Source organism: Ambystoma mexicanum, chromosome 9 (genome assembly GCF_040938575.1).
Source record: "Ambystoma mexicanum isolate Mex_15411 chromosome 9, UKY_AmexF1_1, whole genome shotgun sequence".
NCBI classification, from domain to species: Eukaryota; Metazoa; Chordata; class Amphibia; order Caudata; family Ambystomatidae; genus Ambystoma; species Ambystoma mexicanum.
In genome coordinates this window covers 294,108,228-294,127,440 of record NC_090931.1, presented here as the reverse complement: position 1 = coordinate 294,127,440, position 19,213 = coordinate 294,108,228, and the positions used below count along the sequence as shown (strand labels likewise).

The window sequence follows — 19,213 nt, the reverse complement described above, 5'->3', positions numbered from 1 at the left end:
GTAGGTGAGAGAACACTGAGGTTTCTCACAGGTCCCTTCACCAGCGTTCCAGTTTGGAGTGTGCGGTTGTTCCTCCAGCATCCTGTGCAGATCAGCGGTCACACGCCAGCTTGCCTGGTCTGCCAGGGCTGGAGAATAGCATCTCGTTGAGCTGGCCAACCACCAGGAAATCCTGCACAGCTCCCAGTGTCTCCACAGCCCTTCTTGTTAGCACGCTGCGTCTCTCCTCCTGTCCTGTGCAGTCGTCTCTGTTTCACCAGCTCTGTCGGTGTGCCTCATGTTCATGAGCTTCATTATGGAAGGTAACATCTCCTCCAGCACTGCTCACATGGCCTGCCCGGCTCCCACGGCCTGCACTGCCCGATGCAACAGTTTGGTTGCCATCTTTAAATGTCCCACAGACTGAAGACTTGGGAAAAACAATTAGTCGGCATGTTGTACTTTGAGCTCCTGTCACTTTGCACAAACCTCCCTGTCCTCCTTCTTGTCTCAGTACCTGGGTGGTTATGGGAGTTGGAGTCCATGGTTATCTTTGAACTTTTAACTCAAAGATAGTTTTTCTCATGGGTTTCACATGAATGCACATCAGAAATAAAAGGTGTTATGTGCGAGTTGTGAGTGTTTGGGTGAAAAGTTGGGGCCTAATCAGAGCAGTGTAGAGAAAAGGTTTGTTGGCTTCATCTACACGGGGGAACGATTAGCTGACAATAGGCCATTAAGGTTTTGGGTGTCACATGGTCTTCCTCATGAGAAAGGGGGGGGGATACTGGGATTCATCCATTGAAGTCATAACATCTCCCTGGGAGTTGTCTACTCCCGTGTGATCCTCCCTCATATAACCCCCGGGTCAGGATCACATAGCGGCTGCCGTCCCCTGGTCACGTGGGAGGAGGTGTCTGCCAGGGAATCCATAACGACTCCATTGGATTCATCACAATCCACTCGACCCGTCAATAACAGTGTCCCCAAGGCACCTGCCTATCCCCTCTCCTCTTCAACCTCTTCATGAGTCCTCTCCCTGCACTTATCCGCACACACGATCTTATCTGCTACAACTACACTGAAGACAAAAATAATTTTCAAAATCCCTAAATCCGTCTCCACTTCCCCACCATCTCCTGCTCAATCCTGGATAAACAGAGATCATGATCTGCAGAAAGATAGCCCTTTTCCTGCAGTCCACCCCCTGGCCTCTCTCCCTTGTACCCGCCACCCCCACCTCCGCTACTTCTATCACAGTCAAAAATCTAGGCTGCACAATGGACTGACCTGACTATCACAACACATTAACACTTTATCAAAATTATGCTACCTGTACCTCTGCACGCTCAGGTGCATCCTCCCTTAACTCTCCTATCCCACAGAGTTACGGCAATCATGTCTGTTGCCTTCTCCTGACTAGACTATGCCAACTCTATCTGGGCGCCCTGCATACCAACTCAAAACGCTACAAAGCGTGCAGAACTCAGCAGCAAAGCTCCCCCTCGGCCACTGCCCTCCGTACCCTCCACTGGCTCCTAATTGGGGGGCGGGTCACTTTCAAAGTAATGTGCATCACTCACTGAACATTACACAGGACAGGGCCAAAATACCTGCAACAGAAAATCATCTAATATCACCCCATTAGAAACCTACGATCAGACACTACTCTCCTTCTGGTGACCCCCCCCCTTTCAAATCACCCAGAAGTGGAGGAACCACTTTCTCCAGCCAAGCCTCCACTCTCTGGAACTCTTTGAGGCTTAACATCCGACGCATAGAGGACCACCTAATCTTCTGGAGGGCCCTCAAGACATGGCCATTTCCCCCAGCACCAGGACTAACCCTACCCTCACCCGAACAACTAGCTACATAATCCTATGACGACCATGGAATGAACAATCCACCAAAGGACAGTAAGCCAATGTGTTGTATCTGACTGAAGTGTGAGGGTAGCCAATGTATTTGCACTTGGATGAACTGTGAGGGCAGTTAGTGTGCTCACTTCGGGGTGAACTTTGGCGATGGCCAGTGGATTGCTGTCGGATGAATTTCAGGGGTGGCTCATGTACTGCATCTAGTTGCATTGTGAGGGTGCATAATGTATCTCCAGCTCTCACACACTCCCAAGACGACCTCTCAGCACCCTTCCACTATGCGCACTACTTCTAAGACACAGTACACAACACCTCTGCCATTAGAATGCAGCTATCCCAAACAATAATAACTAGGTTTAGCTTCAAACATAGGTTTGTCCCGCTCTCGCACGCTCTCCAAACTACCCATCAGTACACAACCACTACATGAACCACTCAAAGACACAGTGCACAACACCTCAACCATTAGAGTGCACCTCACACACTGTGCAACACCTCGACCACCAGAATGCATCTCTCCCCACAACAAAGTTTGGCCTAGCTGTTTACATACTGTGTACAGCACCACTGCCATTAGAATGCAGCTAACCCCCATGATAAAACTCGAGGTCTAGCTGTACTCATATTTCTACTGCTTCACATACTTTGCATAGCTACTCTGCCATTGGAATGCAGCTATCCCCCACAGCAAAGTTTGGTCTAGCTGTACACATAATGCCTCTCCTTTTTCACATACTCTGCACAGCACCGCCATTAGAATGCAGCTATCCCTCATGATAAAATTCAGTCTATCTGTACACATATCGTCTCCCCTGCTTCACATTCCCTGCACAGCTCCTCTGCCATTAGAATACAGCTATCCCCCATAATAGAAATCAGGCTCTAGCTGTACACATAATGGCTCCCCTGCCTCACATACTTTGCACAGCACCAATGCCACTAGAATTAAGCTATCCCCCCCCCCAAGATAAAGTTCAGTCTAGCTGTTCACAATGGGGGTCATTAGGAGTAAGCCAGTCTGGGAAAAATGCTGGTAGAACAGCCAGTACCACCGGCTCTGGCATTTTTCGTGGACCGGCATACTCAGAGTCTGATGGTAGGGGCAGTGAACTACTGGCAGCCCCGACCCGTCAGGAGTTCAAGGCCCTACCGGCAGAGTAATCACTGAAGCACCGGCACCATAAATAACAGTGGCAGTGCTTCAGTAGTTCCCATCCCATTCATGGAATGGGAACTAACTGCCGTTGCCGGCACCCAAAATATACCGGTAACACCAGGATATCGGGCGCAGGTAACGGTTAGGCAAGTCTGCTGGTAACTCGTTGGTGCTCCCGGCAAACTTGTAATGAGGCCCAATGTCTCTCCTGCTTCCCGTACTGCGCACAGTGCCTCTGCCATTAGAATGCAACTATCCCCCCACAATAAAATTTGGCCTAGATATAGACATAATGTCGCTCCTGTTTCGCATACTCTGCACAGCACCACTGCCATTACAATGCACCTATCCCCCACAATAAAACTAGGTCTAGCTGCACACATAGTAACTTTTTTGCATACTCTCCTGATTACCTCTCTGCAACCACCCACTTGCCTGCTCAACATGTGTGACTAGCAGGGACTTGGCCACCCCTACCTAGCTACGCATCGGCTAAAATGCACACACGCATTCTATAACTCTCTGACAAATTTCCCATACTTGGACTTCAGTCTCCCAAGGGCGTTCAACATACAGAGCCTTGAGACCACACCAATGTTGAAAGGCTCTATACAAATGCCCATTACGTTACTTGCATTAAAGAGACATCACCGAGCAGGTGAAGCCCGGTAAGGTCAAACCTGGGACAGAGAAGCCAGGAGAATCCGGGAGGTCCTCGGTTGAGAGGATATGGAGAACCAAGGAGAAAAGCAGTCCAGGAGCTCGCAGTGAGCCGACTCACATGTGCGTAAGGCAGTCCAAGGTGGTGGCGTGATCTCAAGGAGGTGCAACGTGCAGTCCGCAAACGATGCAGGCCTGCCGAGCAAAGGGCTCTGCGGGGCCCCAGATAGCGAGACGGAGAAGAAGGAAACGCTGGAAGCGTTTACAAGCAAGGCATGATCCCAGCAAAGTAGAGGTAACGGGAACAGCAGGATTAAGGGCATCTTGAAGTAAGACACAGGCAACAGATTCAAAGTTCAAAACAAACACTTTTATTAACTTAAACGTCAGGATGGAAAAACGCCCATCTTGCCCTAGACTATGGCGGAATTACCCTACCAAACCAAAAATAAGGAAAGTCAAAGTCAATAAATTCAACTTAGGAATCTGTCTGTGTCCAAGCCCTATACTTGCCCTCACAACTAATGTCATACAACATGTATGGATGTCAGTAACCGCCAAAATAGTGTTCAATATAAAGTTCAAGGCTTGGTTCAGCTTGTAGCGTTCTTTCAGCCCCCTTCCCCAAGTATAAAGCAGTTCTTATAAAAAACCTGAAGATCGCCTTGAGTTTCAAAGTGACAAAGTTGAGCAAGACTCAGGGTTCCACACACAGTTCGAAACACACAATGGGCCTCACTACGGGTAAGGCGGTAAATCCACCGTGGTGGAATTATCGTTACTGTCATGCTTCGCAGCAAATTCACCACCAAATTACAACCGGGCGGGCGCACGCACACACCAATGACAGTAACAGTAATTCCGCCTAGCAGAGTAAAAACTCTGTGGTATGACGAAATTCTAGCAAAAAATGGCGGGTGTAAATTCATCATCGCTATAAAAGGAAGCTCCACAGCAGCCATTTTGAAGGACACAATCCATCCAATATCTCAAGATAGGAGTGCCATCCAGACACCCAGCTAAGGTCAAACATGTCCACAGGAAAGGGGAAAGGCAGGGTGCCCGATATGCAGAAGCCCAAATTCAGGGAACAGGAGCTCACAGTGTTGGCAGAGAAAGTGGTTGCCTACTCTGATGAGCTAAATGGGGCATCGCAAAGGAAGACCAGCCAACAGCGAAAGAACAACATATAGGCTGAAATAAGGGATAAGGTGGTGGCAGTAGGGCATGTCCAACGTGATGTAGAGGACAGGTGGAATGACCTCAAGGCCAGGGTCAGGGCCCTCATCTCCAATCACCGTTGGGAGACCGCTGCCACTGGAGGTGGCACAGTAGAACCCCTGCTACTGACTCTGCGGGAGGATATGCTCAGTTGGATACTGCACATGGTCGGGTTTCGAGGGTGTGAGCACGGCAAAGCTAGGAGCCAGCAGCCAAGCTGAATCTGGCGAGTATCACAGTGACACATGCAACGATGACTGTACAACCCTGCAGGCATGCCCAAATGCCTACACTGCCATGCAAGCAAGCGAGGTGACCCCCAGAAAGCAATCACCATCCATGTGAGGCTCGAGGCCCATTGACAGCAACCAGTGACCACCAGACCACCTGCCCCTGAAATTACACTCATGCACAGTCAACCTAGCCACCATGCAACCATGCAACTTGTCCCTGCAAATGGATGCAAAACAGTTGATAGTTGCGTTGCAGCCACAAGCCCCTCTGCTACCATAGCCCATGTACAGACACATTGAGGAGTACACATCTGACAACATGCCCACCTGACCCACACACAACCAAATGCACTCTACCCACCTGACTGCACCACCAGATACCTGCCGCCAACGGTCCAGACGCCCTACTGTGCAGGACAGCCCATAGCCCTACTAATCCCTTTGATGTACCTCCAAATCTAGCAGGCCAACCCACACCTGGCCGTCCATACGCAATGTATGCCATGTACCCAGTGGCCGACACATGATGCCAGTCCCCCCAGGAGACCCAACAAATAGTGACGACATTGTACAAGTGACAGTGAAAGTTGTTTTCCAAAGCACATCAGCAACAATATGGTAACGCACATGTCAGTTTGTCCCAACAGGAACTCAAGACACCCAGGAAATGTCCCAGGAGGATGGACCATCCACGACACCAGCAACAGCCAATGGCAGCAAGCAGCCAGGCCAAGGCAGTTAGGGGAGTGAGAGTGTGCCACCCAAGAAGAAGAACCAGTCCACCAGGCCGCCGACAGACACTCCTGCCGTCCAGACAGACAAGCCCACGAGGTCAACACAGACCCAAAGTGTGCAATCTGAGCCACCAAGCAGATGCCAGGACATTGCCATATCGGGCCTGACTGCAGACGCACAGGTGGGGCAGTGTGAGGATGACGGCCATCAATCACAGCAGGCCACTGCAGGCATGGATGTAGACCAGTATGAGGGTGCCTGCCCTGTATCCAGCCACCTACATTCCCCAGTCTGGAATTTTTCACCTGAGTCCTCCCCCCTGTGCAGCCTCACACCACTGCACACACCACCATCCCAGCATGATGTCTGCCGTTAAGGATACTCTGCATCATGCCAGCATGAGGAACATGTCCAAATGCAAACACCACTGCCAGTGCCTGCACCCACACTGCAGGCCATCTGGGACCGTCTGGACTGGATGGAACAGAGACAGTGTGAGAGACCCGACGGTGTCTCCCTGGCTAGTCCCCGTGGATCTATCATCCAGGTGGCCAGGACACGCCCATCGCTATTGGATCCAGTTCCTGGGGGTGGACCAGTGAGAGAGGATTACCTGGATGGCAGGAGTGGGACACCGATAGGTGAGACGCGGTATCCCCCTTCTTTCAACACCTTTTCCCCATCCTACCACGTAGGATATTCCAAAGCGCTGCCCCATCCCCCTTTTCCGACATGAATACTTTCGCACAACATAAAGACAACGGACTAATACCCGTGGCATTTATCTGACATGTCCCAATACAAGGGTCATGCAAAAAATTGCCCAGAATCACACACACCGGACAGCCCTTTCCCTTCCCCACAGGGATAAAAGGTGGAGCATGAGAGCACAGGACGAGCAAGGCAGACCGCACGACGTGAGAGCTAACTCAGCACGGCAGTTCAAGAGGTGGCGAAAGACGGCAAATACTGAGTTGGAGAGAAGTGGCCTTGCCCTTTCCGATCAAGGGCTGTGAAACCTCCACAGATGGAAACATAAGACCGCGAACAAAGAGTAGCACGTATTGCAACAGATATGAATGGTACACCAGACCTTCCTCTGCTGATAACCAAGCCGGGGAGAAGAAAGAGAAGCAGTTCATCACAGCCGGTGAGTTGAGGGGAGAGTCGATAAGAAACCGGGCTGTGGTGAACGAAAAGTAGCAAGCAGCCAATTTGAACTTTGTAAGGTTTAAAAAGAACTACTGATAAAAGTAGGGGAAAGCCTGCCAACAGGGCGGTCCGGCACCACCTGGGTGCTCACACAAGAAACTCTTGGGCGATTACCCTATGGTAGAGACTACTGTTACCAGAAGGCCTTGGGAAGAGGCGAAGAGAGGTCAAAGTGGTCATATAGGGGTCATATAGGGGTCTTGTAAAATCCTCTATACCGTCAAAAGTCTTTGACCGACAGATGATTGTGAAGGAAAAGGAGATGAATCCCACATGGTAAAGTTAGTGAATGAACAGTTTAATACAAAAGTTGGCAATAGTGAATCTGGCAGAGTGATGCTAACAAGAAGGGACGAAGCCTGAAGTACCATGATCATTGTGTTGACAGGAGTGAACCCGGGGAAGGGATGGCCACAGTGAATTGTTTGGAAAGACATTAAGACGCGTGAAAGTAAGAAAAGCCATAGTGAACCCAAAGTAGGGAGGCTAACGTCTGAAAAGGGTCCGAGCCCGAAAGAGGGAGATCCAGGGGTGGAAAGTCATCACCCCAAAGCTAACTTTGGGAAAGCCTGAAGAATGGTTTAAAAAAGACATTGTGATTAGTGAATGGAAGAAAAGCCGTAGTGATCCCGAAGGAGGGAGGCTGATGTTTGAAAGAGGTCCTGCCCAAAAGAGGGAGATCCAGGGCTGGAAAGTCATCACCCGAAGTTAATTCAGAAACGAACTGTTTATTTGGTTTGTTGAATACGGCTTGAAAGGGGTTTGCGCCCGGAAGAGGGGGACCTAGGGGTGAAGCCTTCACCCAAAGTATATGTGGAACAGAACCTTGTGTTTGTTTGTTGAAAACATCAGGCCCTCGAAGGCAAAAGACTTTTTATTGAAAAGAGATTTAACCATCGAAGAACCCGATAGCTGAGACTGAACTGTCGACTAGTGCTGGGAAAGCTCGGGTGTGTGCTGTGCTCAGGAGATCCACCTTGTTGCGTGCTCAAAAATTGGGGAAGGAAGACCCCTGGCAATCACATCCGGACTTATTATTTGGGGACACTTTTTCCTTTATTGAAAAACCCTATCCCACGCTCTTTCTGTAATTAGTAGTAAGGAATTGGCAATATTTTTATTTTTAGTATAGGCCCTTTTCTTTTGACACAACCCCACAAGGACTACCTTATTTTTATTTGATGGTCAACGCTTGCTCCCATCTTACATTTAGATTAGGCATTTTTCCACCCTGCATTTACAGAGTAATAAACATGTGTCTGCCTTTACTGTTACCATCACGAGTTCCTTACAACAGGCAGAAATGTGCACCATTGCACAGGAAAACTTGGGGTATACGGAGGCCACGCATGACTGCACCCAGGGGTACTCGAGACGGTTGTCGCAGTCAATCGACTGTCTATGCAGGAGCGCAGTGGCATGCAATGCAAGCCTGTGTCTCACCAGCCAGAGTGTCCAGGAGCTGGCTGAACAAATGTGCTCGTCACATTAGACCATGGCCAGAGCCATACATCTGAGCCTCGAACATCTTTGTGGGAGCATGGAGGGAAGCTCCCAGTCCACTAACCCTACTGGGGGGTCAACACAGAGTACCTCACCCAGGCACTCACAACTGTGTGCCGCAAATGGTGCCAGGCCATCAGACAAGGGGGATAAGTGCAAGCGCTAATGCGAGTGGTAGTTGTTGTTGGGGATGGAAGCGGGCTGTGGTAGTTGTTTTTGGGGATGAAGGTGGGGGATGGTTGTTGTTGTAGGGGATGTTGTTGCCATGTTGCCAGTATTAAACACAATTGAATCCTCTTCATATTGGTAGTATTAATTTAATGCAATTTAGACAGATGCATTCATTGCATGTATGGGTGTCAAGTCTCTGGAGTCAAAAATAATTTTCAATGAGCTCCTGGCGGACCATCCGACCTTCCCTTGCTTCCCCATGTAGGGCATGGGGTGCCCAGTCCACTCCTCCAGCCTCTTCCTCATCAGTTAGGGGGGGTTATTGTCCCCATATGTGAGCATTGCTACATTCCTGTGTATGCACATGTTGTGTAGCATGGCACAGACCACCATGATTTTCCCCACTTTTTTGGGGCTGCACATCAGTGCACCACCTGCGTGATGTAGGCACCTGAACTGGGATTTCAGAAGGCCAAATGTCCTTAATGCATGATCTTGCTCTCCTTTTTCCATCATTATAGGCCATCTCCTGCGGTGTATCTGTGTTTCGCACAGGGGTCATTATCCATAGCAACTGCGGGTGTCCAGCGTCACCTGCAAGACTTGAATGAACTGTGTGAGACATGGCAGTGTGTCCTCTGGGGTACAAGTGCATGGTTCTGATGTGCATACCTCTATGTGCATGTCTCAGTGGATGGGCACAGGGAACATTGTGTGCATCAGGGTTGTTGGGACATGGTCAACATGGCTACCTTGCAGTCATATGTATTTTGGGAGTCAGCAGTCATGTGTAGTTTGTCAATGATGTGAGATTGGGATGCACTGGTCAGCTATGGTGTGGCACTACGCCGTGTAGGGTATATGGATATGCTTACATGGGTTGTACGTTGACCTTGTTGCATGGTGCTGCCTTGCATGGCTGGATGCCCTAATTCATCACGTGTCAAGTCTATGTCATGGGGTGGGTGATTCAGCATGCCTGGCCTATTCTGCGTATCATTGCTGTGGCATCATGGTACTTGTGGTTCATTCACTTCACTACTTACGTGTCCCAGGTGCATGTCAATGCATTTGGAAGTCAGGTCTGAGTGCTACCTACCAAGAGCCAGGTGTGCTGTCCTCTGTGCCTCTCCATGTACGCAGGCAGGGTGCTGTTGCGCAGAATCAGTGCATCATGTGTGGCCCCAGGATATCGGACTCAGCAGTGCCTGATGGTGAGATCAGCATCACAGGTCATCTGCACGTTCATAGAGTGATATTGTTTCCGGTTGCAGTATGCCTGTTCAGTTGCCTGGGGAGGTGCCAACGTCATATGGGTACAGTTCAATGCCGCAACTGTGTTGGCCAAATGCTCTATGCTGTAGATCCTTGCCTTTGCTGCATGCACCTGTGCCTGGGTGATGGGCATGGAGATGTGCAGGTGTGCGTGCATCCATGACTTGGTCCAGCACCTTTGAAAATGTGGGCTGAGACATGCTATGCAGTGCCCCTACTGTGTATTGGAAGGCACCTGTGCCACAGAAATGTAGGACGGACACAAGCTTCAGCAGCGGGGAGTGCCTGTGTCAGGGTGAGCAGGCCGGCGATGGTTGGACGGTTCAGTCTGTATAAGGTGAATAATTGCTCGTCTGAGTGACCATGGGGATGGTCCGACACGTGTTATTGGTGCCCTCCCCTGCATGCGTCTCCTACACCTTGGTTGCGCCCGTCTCATTCACTGCTATGGTCCAGCATGCTGCTGTAGCTCAATGTAGAGTAGCAAATTGTGGAGCCCGTAATCTATGTCTGCTTGTGGCTGCATGTTGCTTGGATGTGTGTTGGGGTTTTGTGTGGGCCATTTATATTCCACTTGAGTGGATCTGGTGCACCTGGGCCTTGATTTGTGACACCAGTATGCATTTACCACCACCTTTTTGGTGGAGGGAATTGTGATGTGTTTTTGGCAGAATTACCTTTGATTTTTGGAGGTAATTCCGCTGTTATTTTTACTTTTAATATGGCGGAAATGGGTTTTTGTTATTTGGAGCCAACTCATCCCACGCAATTACCTCTGGCTCCGATTCAGCCAATTCTTAGCCGAGTTACCATCGGAGGTAATTACGCCAGAGGTAACTCTGCCAGAGGTATTACCGTCAACATTTCTGCAAGTTATAATTTAGCGTAGTGGTAAAGTTGGCGGTAACAGAGTTACTGCCAATATTACCACTTACCGCCCAACTCGTAATGATGCCCAATATCCTGAGGCTCCGTCCTCAAGCCAAAGAAACAATTCCAACATCAGGGTTCCCTTCCCCAAGACATACATTTCACTGATGTATTCATATGAGGGTGCTTCCCAATTTCTTTAATGTTCTGTGCCACTCTGGGGCCTTCTGTATATTGCTGGTCTTTGTATCACAAAAAGGTTTTGGTTGAAACTGATAAATCATTTGAGTTCCCCTTTTTAAAGTTAATTTCCCAAAGTTCCCTTCACTTTGAGAAATAATACATATTGGATTTGCTGGCCTTGCCATTCACTTTGTAGTTCATCATTCATTGGCCTCTTTATATTTATATACAATGCTTTTGTAGAAATAACAGTTGAAAGTTAGTCGCAATGTAAAGTTTCTTTCACTTCAGGAATTATCATCTGATGTATTTAATTATATTGAGAAAGCTTTCCTTCTCTTGGTTGCTTCATAAGAAAACGTGTTCCTTCAATGCAGTATTCAAAATGATGCAGTTTTATAATTTGAATGTTCTCTGCCGTGCGGCACCTCCTTAACATGTAAAGAGCATAAGGTACGTTTGTTTAATTCAATTCCTTGTTCAATGCGGCATTCAAAATGATGCAGTTTTATCATTTTAATGTTCTCTGCCGTTCAGCACCTCCGTAATGTGTGTATGTTTTTTAAGTATAAGTAACTTGGTTATGCTCGTTCAATTCGTTAAGTATTGTAATTCTCAAGGACCTTTAAATTGTTCTGAACGTATAGAGACCATCGATAACAGGCTTTCATTTGCCTGCGACCACTCAGCAACAAAGTATTCAGTTGGCTTTCATGAGTTAACAAGTCTTTAATGTGTGTTGGTTCGTAAGTATTCTATTCGGAGACATTCAACAACTTGCCTTTAAATTACACGTGGCCAATCCGTAACAAAGTAGACTTACGTGCAGCATCAAACACTCACATAGCGGGTTTCTTTCCATCTAGAAACTCACTGGTTGGTTTGATGCGTGGTTCCTGCAGTGCAGATCTTCCAGCCTTCTCTTCTTTGTTTCAGGGCTCCATCTCCTGCCCCTCAAGCACTCCTGAGTCGGCTTCTGGCCCCAGGAGAACAAGCACCTTGCACAATGGAAAAAGGGGCAGCGTTCCAGCACGGCTCGTCTTTCACGCTTCTGTCGGTTCCACAGAGCCCCTGAACTATAAGCATGTTGCACACAAACAACACTCCACTGCACGCTGTGGCCTCTCTGCTGCTACAAATTCACCACCACTGCTCCTGTCACCATTCCCTTCCTTACACTAGTTAGGTAGGGCGTTTTATACACCTGTAGCCCTGTAACAGACACGAGGTGTGGAAAAGTGGGACGCACTTGAGGTTGACAATCTCAGCATGATCCCACAACTTGCCTGTGATGAATCCTGCTGAATCATCATTGATTCCCTGGTGGTAATCAGCTAACACATGGGCAGGGAAAGTCAGCCGCTACCTGAATTTTGACCCTGGACGTGGTGTCAGGAGGGAGGAGAAGAATACCGAGGGGAAGTGATGGCTCCGACGGGAGGGACGCTGTATTCTCCCCCTTTCTGGGAAGAGGAAACCCTAACAGTCTTTCATGGCATATTGTTGTGAAACATCTGATGTTTTTGGTGATTGTATTTTAAATACAAATGCTCAACAAAGTGACTTAAAATCAATTTGAAACCTATTTGAACTCCAAGTCCCAGAAAGCATCAAGTACTATTACGTGGAAGCGGAGCAAGGAGTTAATGTACAGGAAATGTGATAAATGTGCAGTCTAGTTATTACCAACCTAGTCAACTTCGCAGGACATTTAAATCCCCAGATCACCTGTGGAAAAGAGAACGAAGAAGGAGAGAGAAGGAAAACTGCAGATTGCGCAGAGCAGCGGGAAGCATGACCAGTGGCAGAGGAAATTCCACAAAGGGCCGTGTAGAGAAGGAGAGATGCTTGCCAGAAGCAAGTTGGCCGAGTTTGTGAACTGATGAGAGGAACTCCATAAAAGAGAAAGCTTGACAGTGCGCAGCGGGGCTGCGAGGGGAGATCTTGTCCTGCAGAGCTGTGCAGGCCTTGGTGGCGAGGGGCAGGGGAGCGGACGCAGGGACCTAATGAGACTCGGCCCAGAAGGGAAAGCTGGCCCCTCGCAAGCACATCTCAGAAGTCGCACAGTGAACCAGTGAGTCAGCCTTGCAGCAAAGGCCCTCCGGGATGAGCTAATACGCTAAAAAGCATTTGAAAGTAATTTTGAATACCGACCAAATAGAACTGAAAGGAAAAGGAGAACATGGTAGAGTTCTCCCGACAGGAGATGTAATTTGGGGGAAACTTGGGGCCAGAATTGGCTTAGCCAAAAGACTTAACAAAAGAACAACAGGGGCAAATATGGTATAATTAGCCTGACATAAGAGGTCAGTTGCGAGAAACTTCAAAACGACATTGCCAAGAGCCAAAAGAGAGTGTGAGAGAAACAAAGACAAGAGTTGTACAATTCTCCTGACATGAAATGTCAGTTGGAGGCAACCTGGAACACACATTGCCAAGAGTCAAGAGGGATTGAAAGAAAGGTTGACAGACATAGCCTGAACAAACCCTTATATATGAGATGTCAGTATGGGGGAAATTGGCACAAGTAACACATTAAGTTAACAAAGTTGTGTCATTGAAGGAGTACAATTGTGTGATACCCAAAGAGAAAGAAATACCTGGCGGGAGAGTACACCAGAGGATCTATGCGAGTCAAAAGGGAGATAATCCTCGCAGGAGAGTAAACCAGGATATCAAGACTTTTCAATTGAGAAGTTTCCTAGAAGTAAAGTGTGCCAGGAAACTCACTTTAAACTGGTGTGTTGAAGAGGGACCTAATCATATTAAGTTACTGTTTCAATTGAATATTTTGTCAACCAGAAGCTTTGAAAAGACTTGTGTTTTGCCTTACTTAAATCAGCATTGTGGAAAAGACATTTTGTTTTTCCATACTGAAAAGTAGTAAAGACTTTCCTTTGTCTCATTCCAATCAGCGTTGTGGAAGAGATATTTAGTTTTACTATTCTGAAAAACTAGGAGCGACTTCCTCTTGGTTATATTCCACCTAGTCTTGTGAAAAGAATATTTGTTTTGCCACCCTGAGGAGAGTATTAGGTAAAAGAGACATCTGTAATGCCTTTAAGAGACTGGTTTTCACACAGAACATTGTGAACAGTTTACCTGAAATAATCCAGGGGAAGGAAGGGAACCACTCCTTGGATACAAGGATTGTTTTGGTTGAAGTAATATGTTTGAGTTGAACTTTGGCACATCTATCTTGCAGTGTTTTTAGTTTGGACACAAGGTCATCCTGATTTAGTTTCATAGGAAGGGACTTTCACATTAGGATAGAGAAAGTTAGGCCTTTATCTAAACCCCTTTCTGTTAATAAAATGGCTAATGTTGAGAATATTACCACTTTGTGTCTTCCGCTCATTTCTGACCCCTCACATGCCCTTGCGTTCCAAGCCCAGGTTAGTGGGTCTGATTAGAGAACCCTTTCCTTTCTGGTCTGTGAAACTTTGGGTAAAACCTGAAAAGCTAAGTTTGGTGTTTCCCGGAGTTTGTGCAAGATTTCCTTAAGGGACAGGGTTTGGTTGTTGCTCCAAAGGAAGCAGCCAAGAGGAGGAGATTGAGATACCGGGGCGCTTTAGGGTGGATGCTGCAAGTCGCTAGTAAAGAGCAAAAACCCACAAAAGGAAGTTGGGGCATTTAACACAGTTGGAGAAGGGTTGGTGGCCCGACATATGAATTATATAATTACCTGGATACAGAAGCAAGTGAATGCTAATCAAGAGTATGAACCTGGGATTTGCACTTAAATATTGAGAGGACTCAAAAAGGCCTGGCAGGAGAGTAAACAAGGCATATAGCGAGTCTCAGACTCGCACCCAAGTAGCGAAATAAATCCCTGGCAGGAGAGTAAATCAGGGAATGGAGAAATGGGGCAGAGACCCCAGGCAGTGCTGAGAAAACAGGGGAAGAAACATCCCTTTTTTGAATTGTGGAACAAAAAGGGAAGAGCCATATCCCTTTCTGAAAAAGGCATCAGCGGTCCAGAGAAAGAACTGTAAAGTGTTGTGTGAATGGGGAAAACTCAAGGGAAGAGCCATCCCCTTTGGGATTGTGGAATATATGAGAAGTGACACTTTGAACAACCAGAAAGACTCTAGGGGAAGAAAAGTCCTTTCTCTAGTGGAGCTTTATTCATTTTTCTTTTCTGCGCCTTAGACACTTTATGTTTGAAACTTTGGAAGGAAGCTGCAGGTGTTCAGCCAAGAGACATTCCCCATTTCACGTAATATTGAGTTTAGTGGGTGACGGTCAGTTTAGGATTTTGGACACAGGAAAGAGAACTATTTTTGCTTTAGACATCCTGACACAGACGTTCCTTGGTTTTGTTGAGGCAGTGAAACCCCTCTTAGAGTCAAGGATAGGTAAGATTTTCTCCAGCCCTTCTTTTTCTCTTGATAATAAAAGTATTTGATAAACAATGAAAATGCCACTGTGTCAGAGTCTTATCTTGATCCCTTATAGTGACCATACTCTTCTGACCACCTCCAGTTATATTCCATCCTGGTACAACAACTCTTCTTTGTTATCTGTAAGGTTATTCTCAGTACAGGTGAGGCGCCAACTTAAAAAGGGATTCTTTTCCATCCAGGCACCTGCCCAATATTCAGTTTCTTCTGCGTCATACTCTTCCAAAAGATACTGGAACAAGCTTGGAAAGACAATCCACCTTCTGAGTGGTCTTCCCTGAAGTAGTATGTTCCTGCTTCCCTAAAGTCTGCTGTCGAGATGTGCAGCATTCCTTAGTAGGACAATGTGCGTTCCATCTTGCCAACAGTGAGGTTCTTTTGAGTTGCGTATTGCCTCTGATATGGATATTGATGTGGGAGAGCCAATATCATCCTGTGGGATGTCCTCCAACTCTGCTGAACTGTAGTGTCTGCCTCACCCCATGCTTGCTCTTTGTCTTGGTTCCCTTATGTTCCTTGTAGTGCTCCTCAGGCTACTTGGCTCCTTCCTCTTATGGTTTCAAATAACATCTTTCACTTCCCAACACAGAAGTCAGGCATTCTGTGTCAGCTGTTGAAGAAAGTTAATTTTCCTCTTCAACATCGACTCTCTCTACACTTGCTCCATGCTTGCTCACTGGCTCAGGTTGAATGCACATTCCGAAGCAGTTAACCAGTTAAGGAAGCAGTTTTCTATTAAGATGGGGACTTTGAAGTCTTACTTCCTATACATCCCCTCCAGGGGATCACCACTTTCAACACCAACAGTTATTTCTTAGTGTGTTCCTTTACAATATGTGCAGGTGGTGCTTTCTATACTTTCAGGGTGATCCCTTGCAGCATTTTTGGTGAATAGCCGCTTTGAGAGAAATCCTGTTTTTAAATGCATCTCTAGCCAAATAAAATGGTCTCTGATCACACTTCTCCATACATTTCCAAATGTTTGGAGGGTGATGCCACACACCTCTAGCAAAGAAGTGTAACATCTAAGTGGTGGAAGACACCTGCACAAAAGAAACAACTAGGAATGCTCATGCATCATAAACTATTTCCTAGTTTCAGAGTTACAAATTGTATTAAGAAAATGTAAACAAAATATGAGCTGGGGAGAGTGACTGATATTCAGCCATACTACGTTTGCCTTAGTTACGATTGATGTGCCACGAAATGGAAGGAGTCCTCCCAGAAGACAAAGTTTAGATCACTTAACTGCTCAGCATCCTTTCAGGTATGGTTAGTTTGGCACACTGAGTCACTTAGTGGAGGCTTAATGCAACTCGGATACACCCAATCTGGAATGAACAAAACCCTTTCCAGGTTATGCAGAGTCTTGATTAGATGTGTTATCCACCCTGGGCATCATTAAGTGAATCAAGTTGATACTGGGGTTGGGGGGACAGCTCGGGGGCAACGCGTTTGTCTTGGAAGCAAGACAACGCAGAGCCACACAGGTTTGAATCCGGGTCCTGCGCTTAGTGACTGATCTCCGGTATCAAGCATGCTATAAAAGATGCATTGATTAATAGTGCCTGGGAATCATACACAAATGATCTCCAACTAAGAGAATGGTTGATTGACACTGAACTTTTGGGCAGGTGGTCTAGTAAAGCGATGCCAATGAGAGGAAGCAATGCTATGTCTGGTCATAGCTGGAAGCAATTTCAGTGTTTCTTAATCCAATGGATCACCTGTAAGTAAAGGCAACCGTTTTGATTGTGTTAAATGTTTAAACCTATGGCCATTTTACGGCCCATGCCTAATGTGTCCTCGGAATGATAAGCGGTCAAGAGTTGGTATTACCATCATAAACATACCTGTCTGAAGAGGCTAGGGAAATCCTCAGGATTGTTCACTTTTCGGATTCCTTTCCCTCCTCCTCCCTCTGATGCTTTGATCATCACTGGGTAGCCCACTTCCAGAGCAGCCTGAGAAAACAAAATGCAAGTTAACTGCAGACCGAGAGCGACAGGGAAGAAAGTGACGTGAGAGGGAGGGGAAAAAGAAAGACAGAGAAAGCAACAGAAAGAGAAGAATGGAAGAGTGAAAACAAGAATATGGAGCCATGGAAACTAGCACCCGAGGAAGAGAGTCTAGTTAGTAAATGAGATGGCTGGGAACGCAAGGAGAATCCAATAGTAACCAACCGTCACCAAAGCGCCTCATCCTCGTGTCAAGTCATTTTATCTGAGCTGATGCCTTCCCGCAGATTGACCTGGGGTACCAGCAAGGGGAGCACCAATGAGAAAAAGAGGGAAGCATAAAAACCGAGGCAGGAAACAGGAGGGTGTAGTTTGTTCAGGTGAGATCAGAGAAGAAAGAGCTGGCTAACCAAAAGAGCAGAAGGAGGAAGGGCGTGTGGAGAAGCATGGAGGTGAATTCTAGCAAAGATGAGGTATTGGCTAGTGAGAGAAATGTGTTGTGAATGTGCGTGCGAGCGTGAGAGGGGTAGTAAAAAGGTAGGGAGTGGAAGGGTGACTGAAGTAGTGTGGAGGAAGGAGCGGTAGTAGAGTGGTGGTAGGAATGGTAGTATGGAAGGAGGAGCAGTATTGAGGAAGTTGGAGTAATAGTGCAGAGTAAGTAAGGAGTGGATGTGGAGAGGAGAGAATAGTAGTAGTGTGTAAAATAGGGGAAAGCTGTGAGTGAGATTGGAGGATAGAAGCAGACCTTATAGAAGAGTGGAACATTGGAGGGACAGAGGAGGAAGAACCTGGGGAAGAGAAGGGAGATTATGGATGGAGAAGAGAGGAGAAGGGGACAGTGCTATAAAAAAACAGGGAAGGAACAACAGAGTGCTGAAGGGTGAAGTCCTGGGTGTCCGGAAAGCACAACCTGTAAACAACATTCTGGGATATTGTTAGATAGGAGCCCTAGATTGTTCCCTCATGGAGACTAGACAGATAAGGCATTTGCCTTTAGGGCATCATCTAACGCCAGGTAGATTTGAGATAGTAGGGGTTACCGATCACTAGAACCAATCCGGGTTGGAGGGAAGTCTGGGTTTTGGTGGGGCTGCCTATCTGTAGGATAGAGAGAGAGGGATGGCTACTGGGCACGTCAGGAATCAAAAAAGGTCCTTAAAACTCCTTTGGGAGTTGGTGTGTTATGCGGCCAATGTAGACAAGGTGGTTGTGGAAGAAAAGAAAGAGAGAGGAACGCATACGAGTTGAGGCAAAAGAGAATACAAAAAAGTGAGATACAGCAGGGAAACGAAGGTAGAGATAGAAGGAGAAGACGAAACATCAAGGCACAGAACAGAGGTAAAGAAGACCAGGATGCAGAGAGAATAAAAACAGAGGGAATAAATGCAAGGCCACGTCTTAAGGGTTGTGCTAGTATGTCACATTCTGAGGCTATTGCTGTTACCACCGTGTTCTGAGGGTACAGCATTTGGCGGACACATGATGAGGGTAAGCCAAAAGCCCTACCCACAGAACATGGCACCAAGACATGCTTAGACTACAGCTGTTATTTTCTTGTACTGAGGGTATTTCTACTGGCTGGCACATGTCGAGGGTGCAGTTGTTGCTGCCTCACGCCAAGAGTATTTCTATTTGCTGCCATATGGTGTGGCTGCAGCAGCTGCAGCCTCATGCTAAGGTTAAGACTACTAACCGGTATCTACTCTGAGTATGGAGGTTACAGTCGCATGCAACGGGTATGGCTGTGGCATACTGACGTTACGGTTATATGCTGTAC

General features: G+C 47.2%; 1 protein-coding gene across 3 annotated transcripts in view; it reads right to left on the bottom strand.

Moving 5' to 3' along the window:
- Positions 1 to 19,213, bottom strand: part of ACACA (acetyl-CoA carboxylase alpha) — a 1,281,346-nt gene that overhangs the window by 1,020,968 nt on the left and 241,165 nt on the right. For all 3 annotated transcript variants that reach the window (XM_069614682.1, XM_069614683.1, XM_069614684.1), the window contains one exon: positions 17,332 to 17,442. In XM_069614682.1, the coding sequence (XP_069470783.1) occupies positions 17,332 to 17,442 (111 nt within the window). The remainder of the gene's footprint in view (positions 1 to 17,331; positions 17,443 to 19,213) is intronic.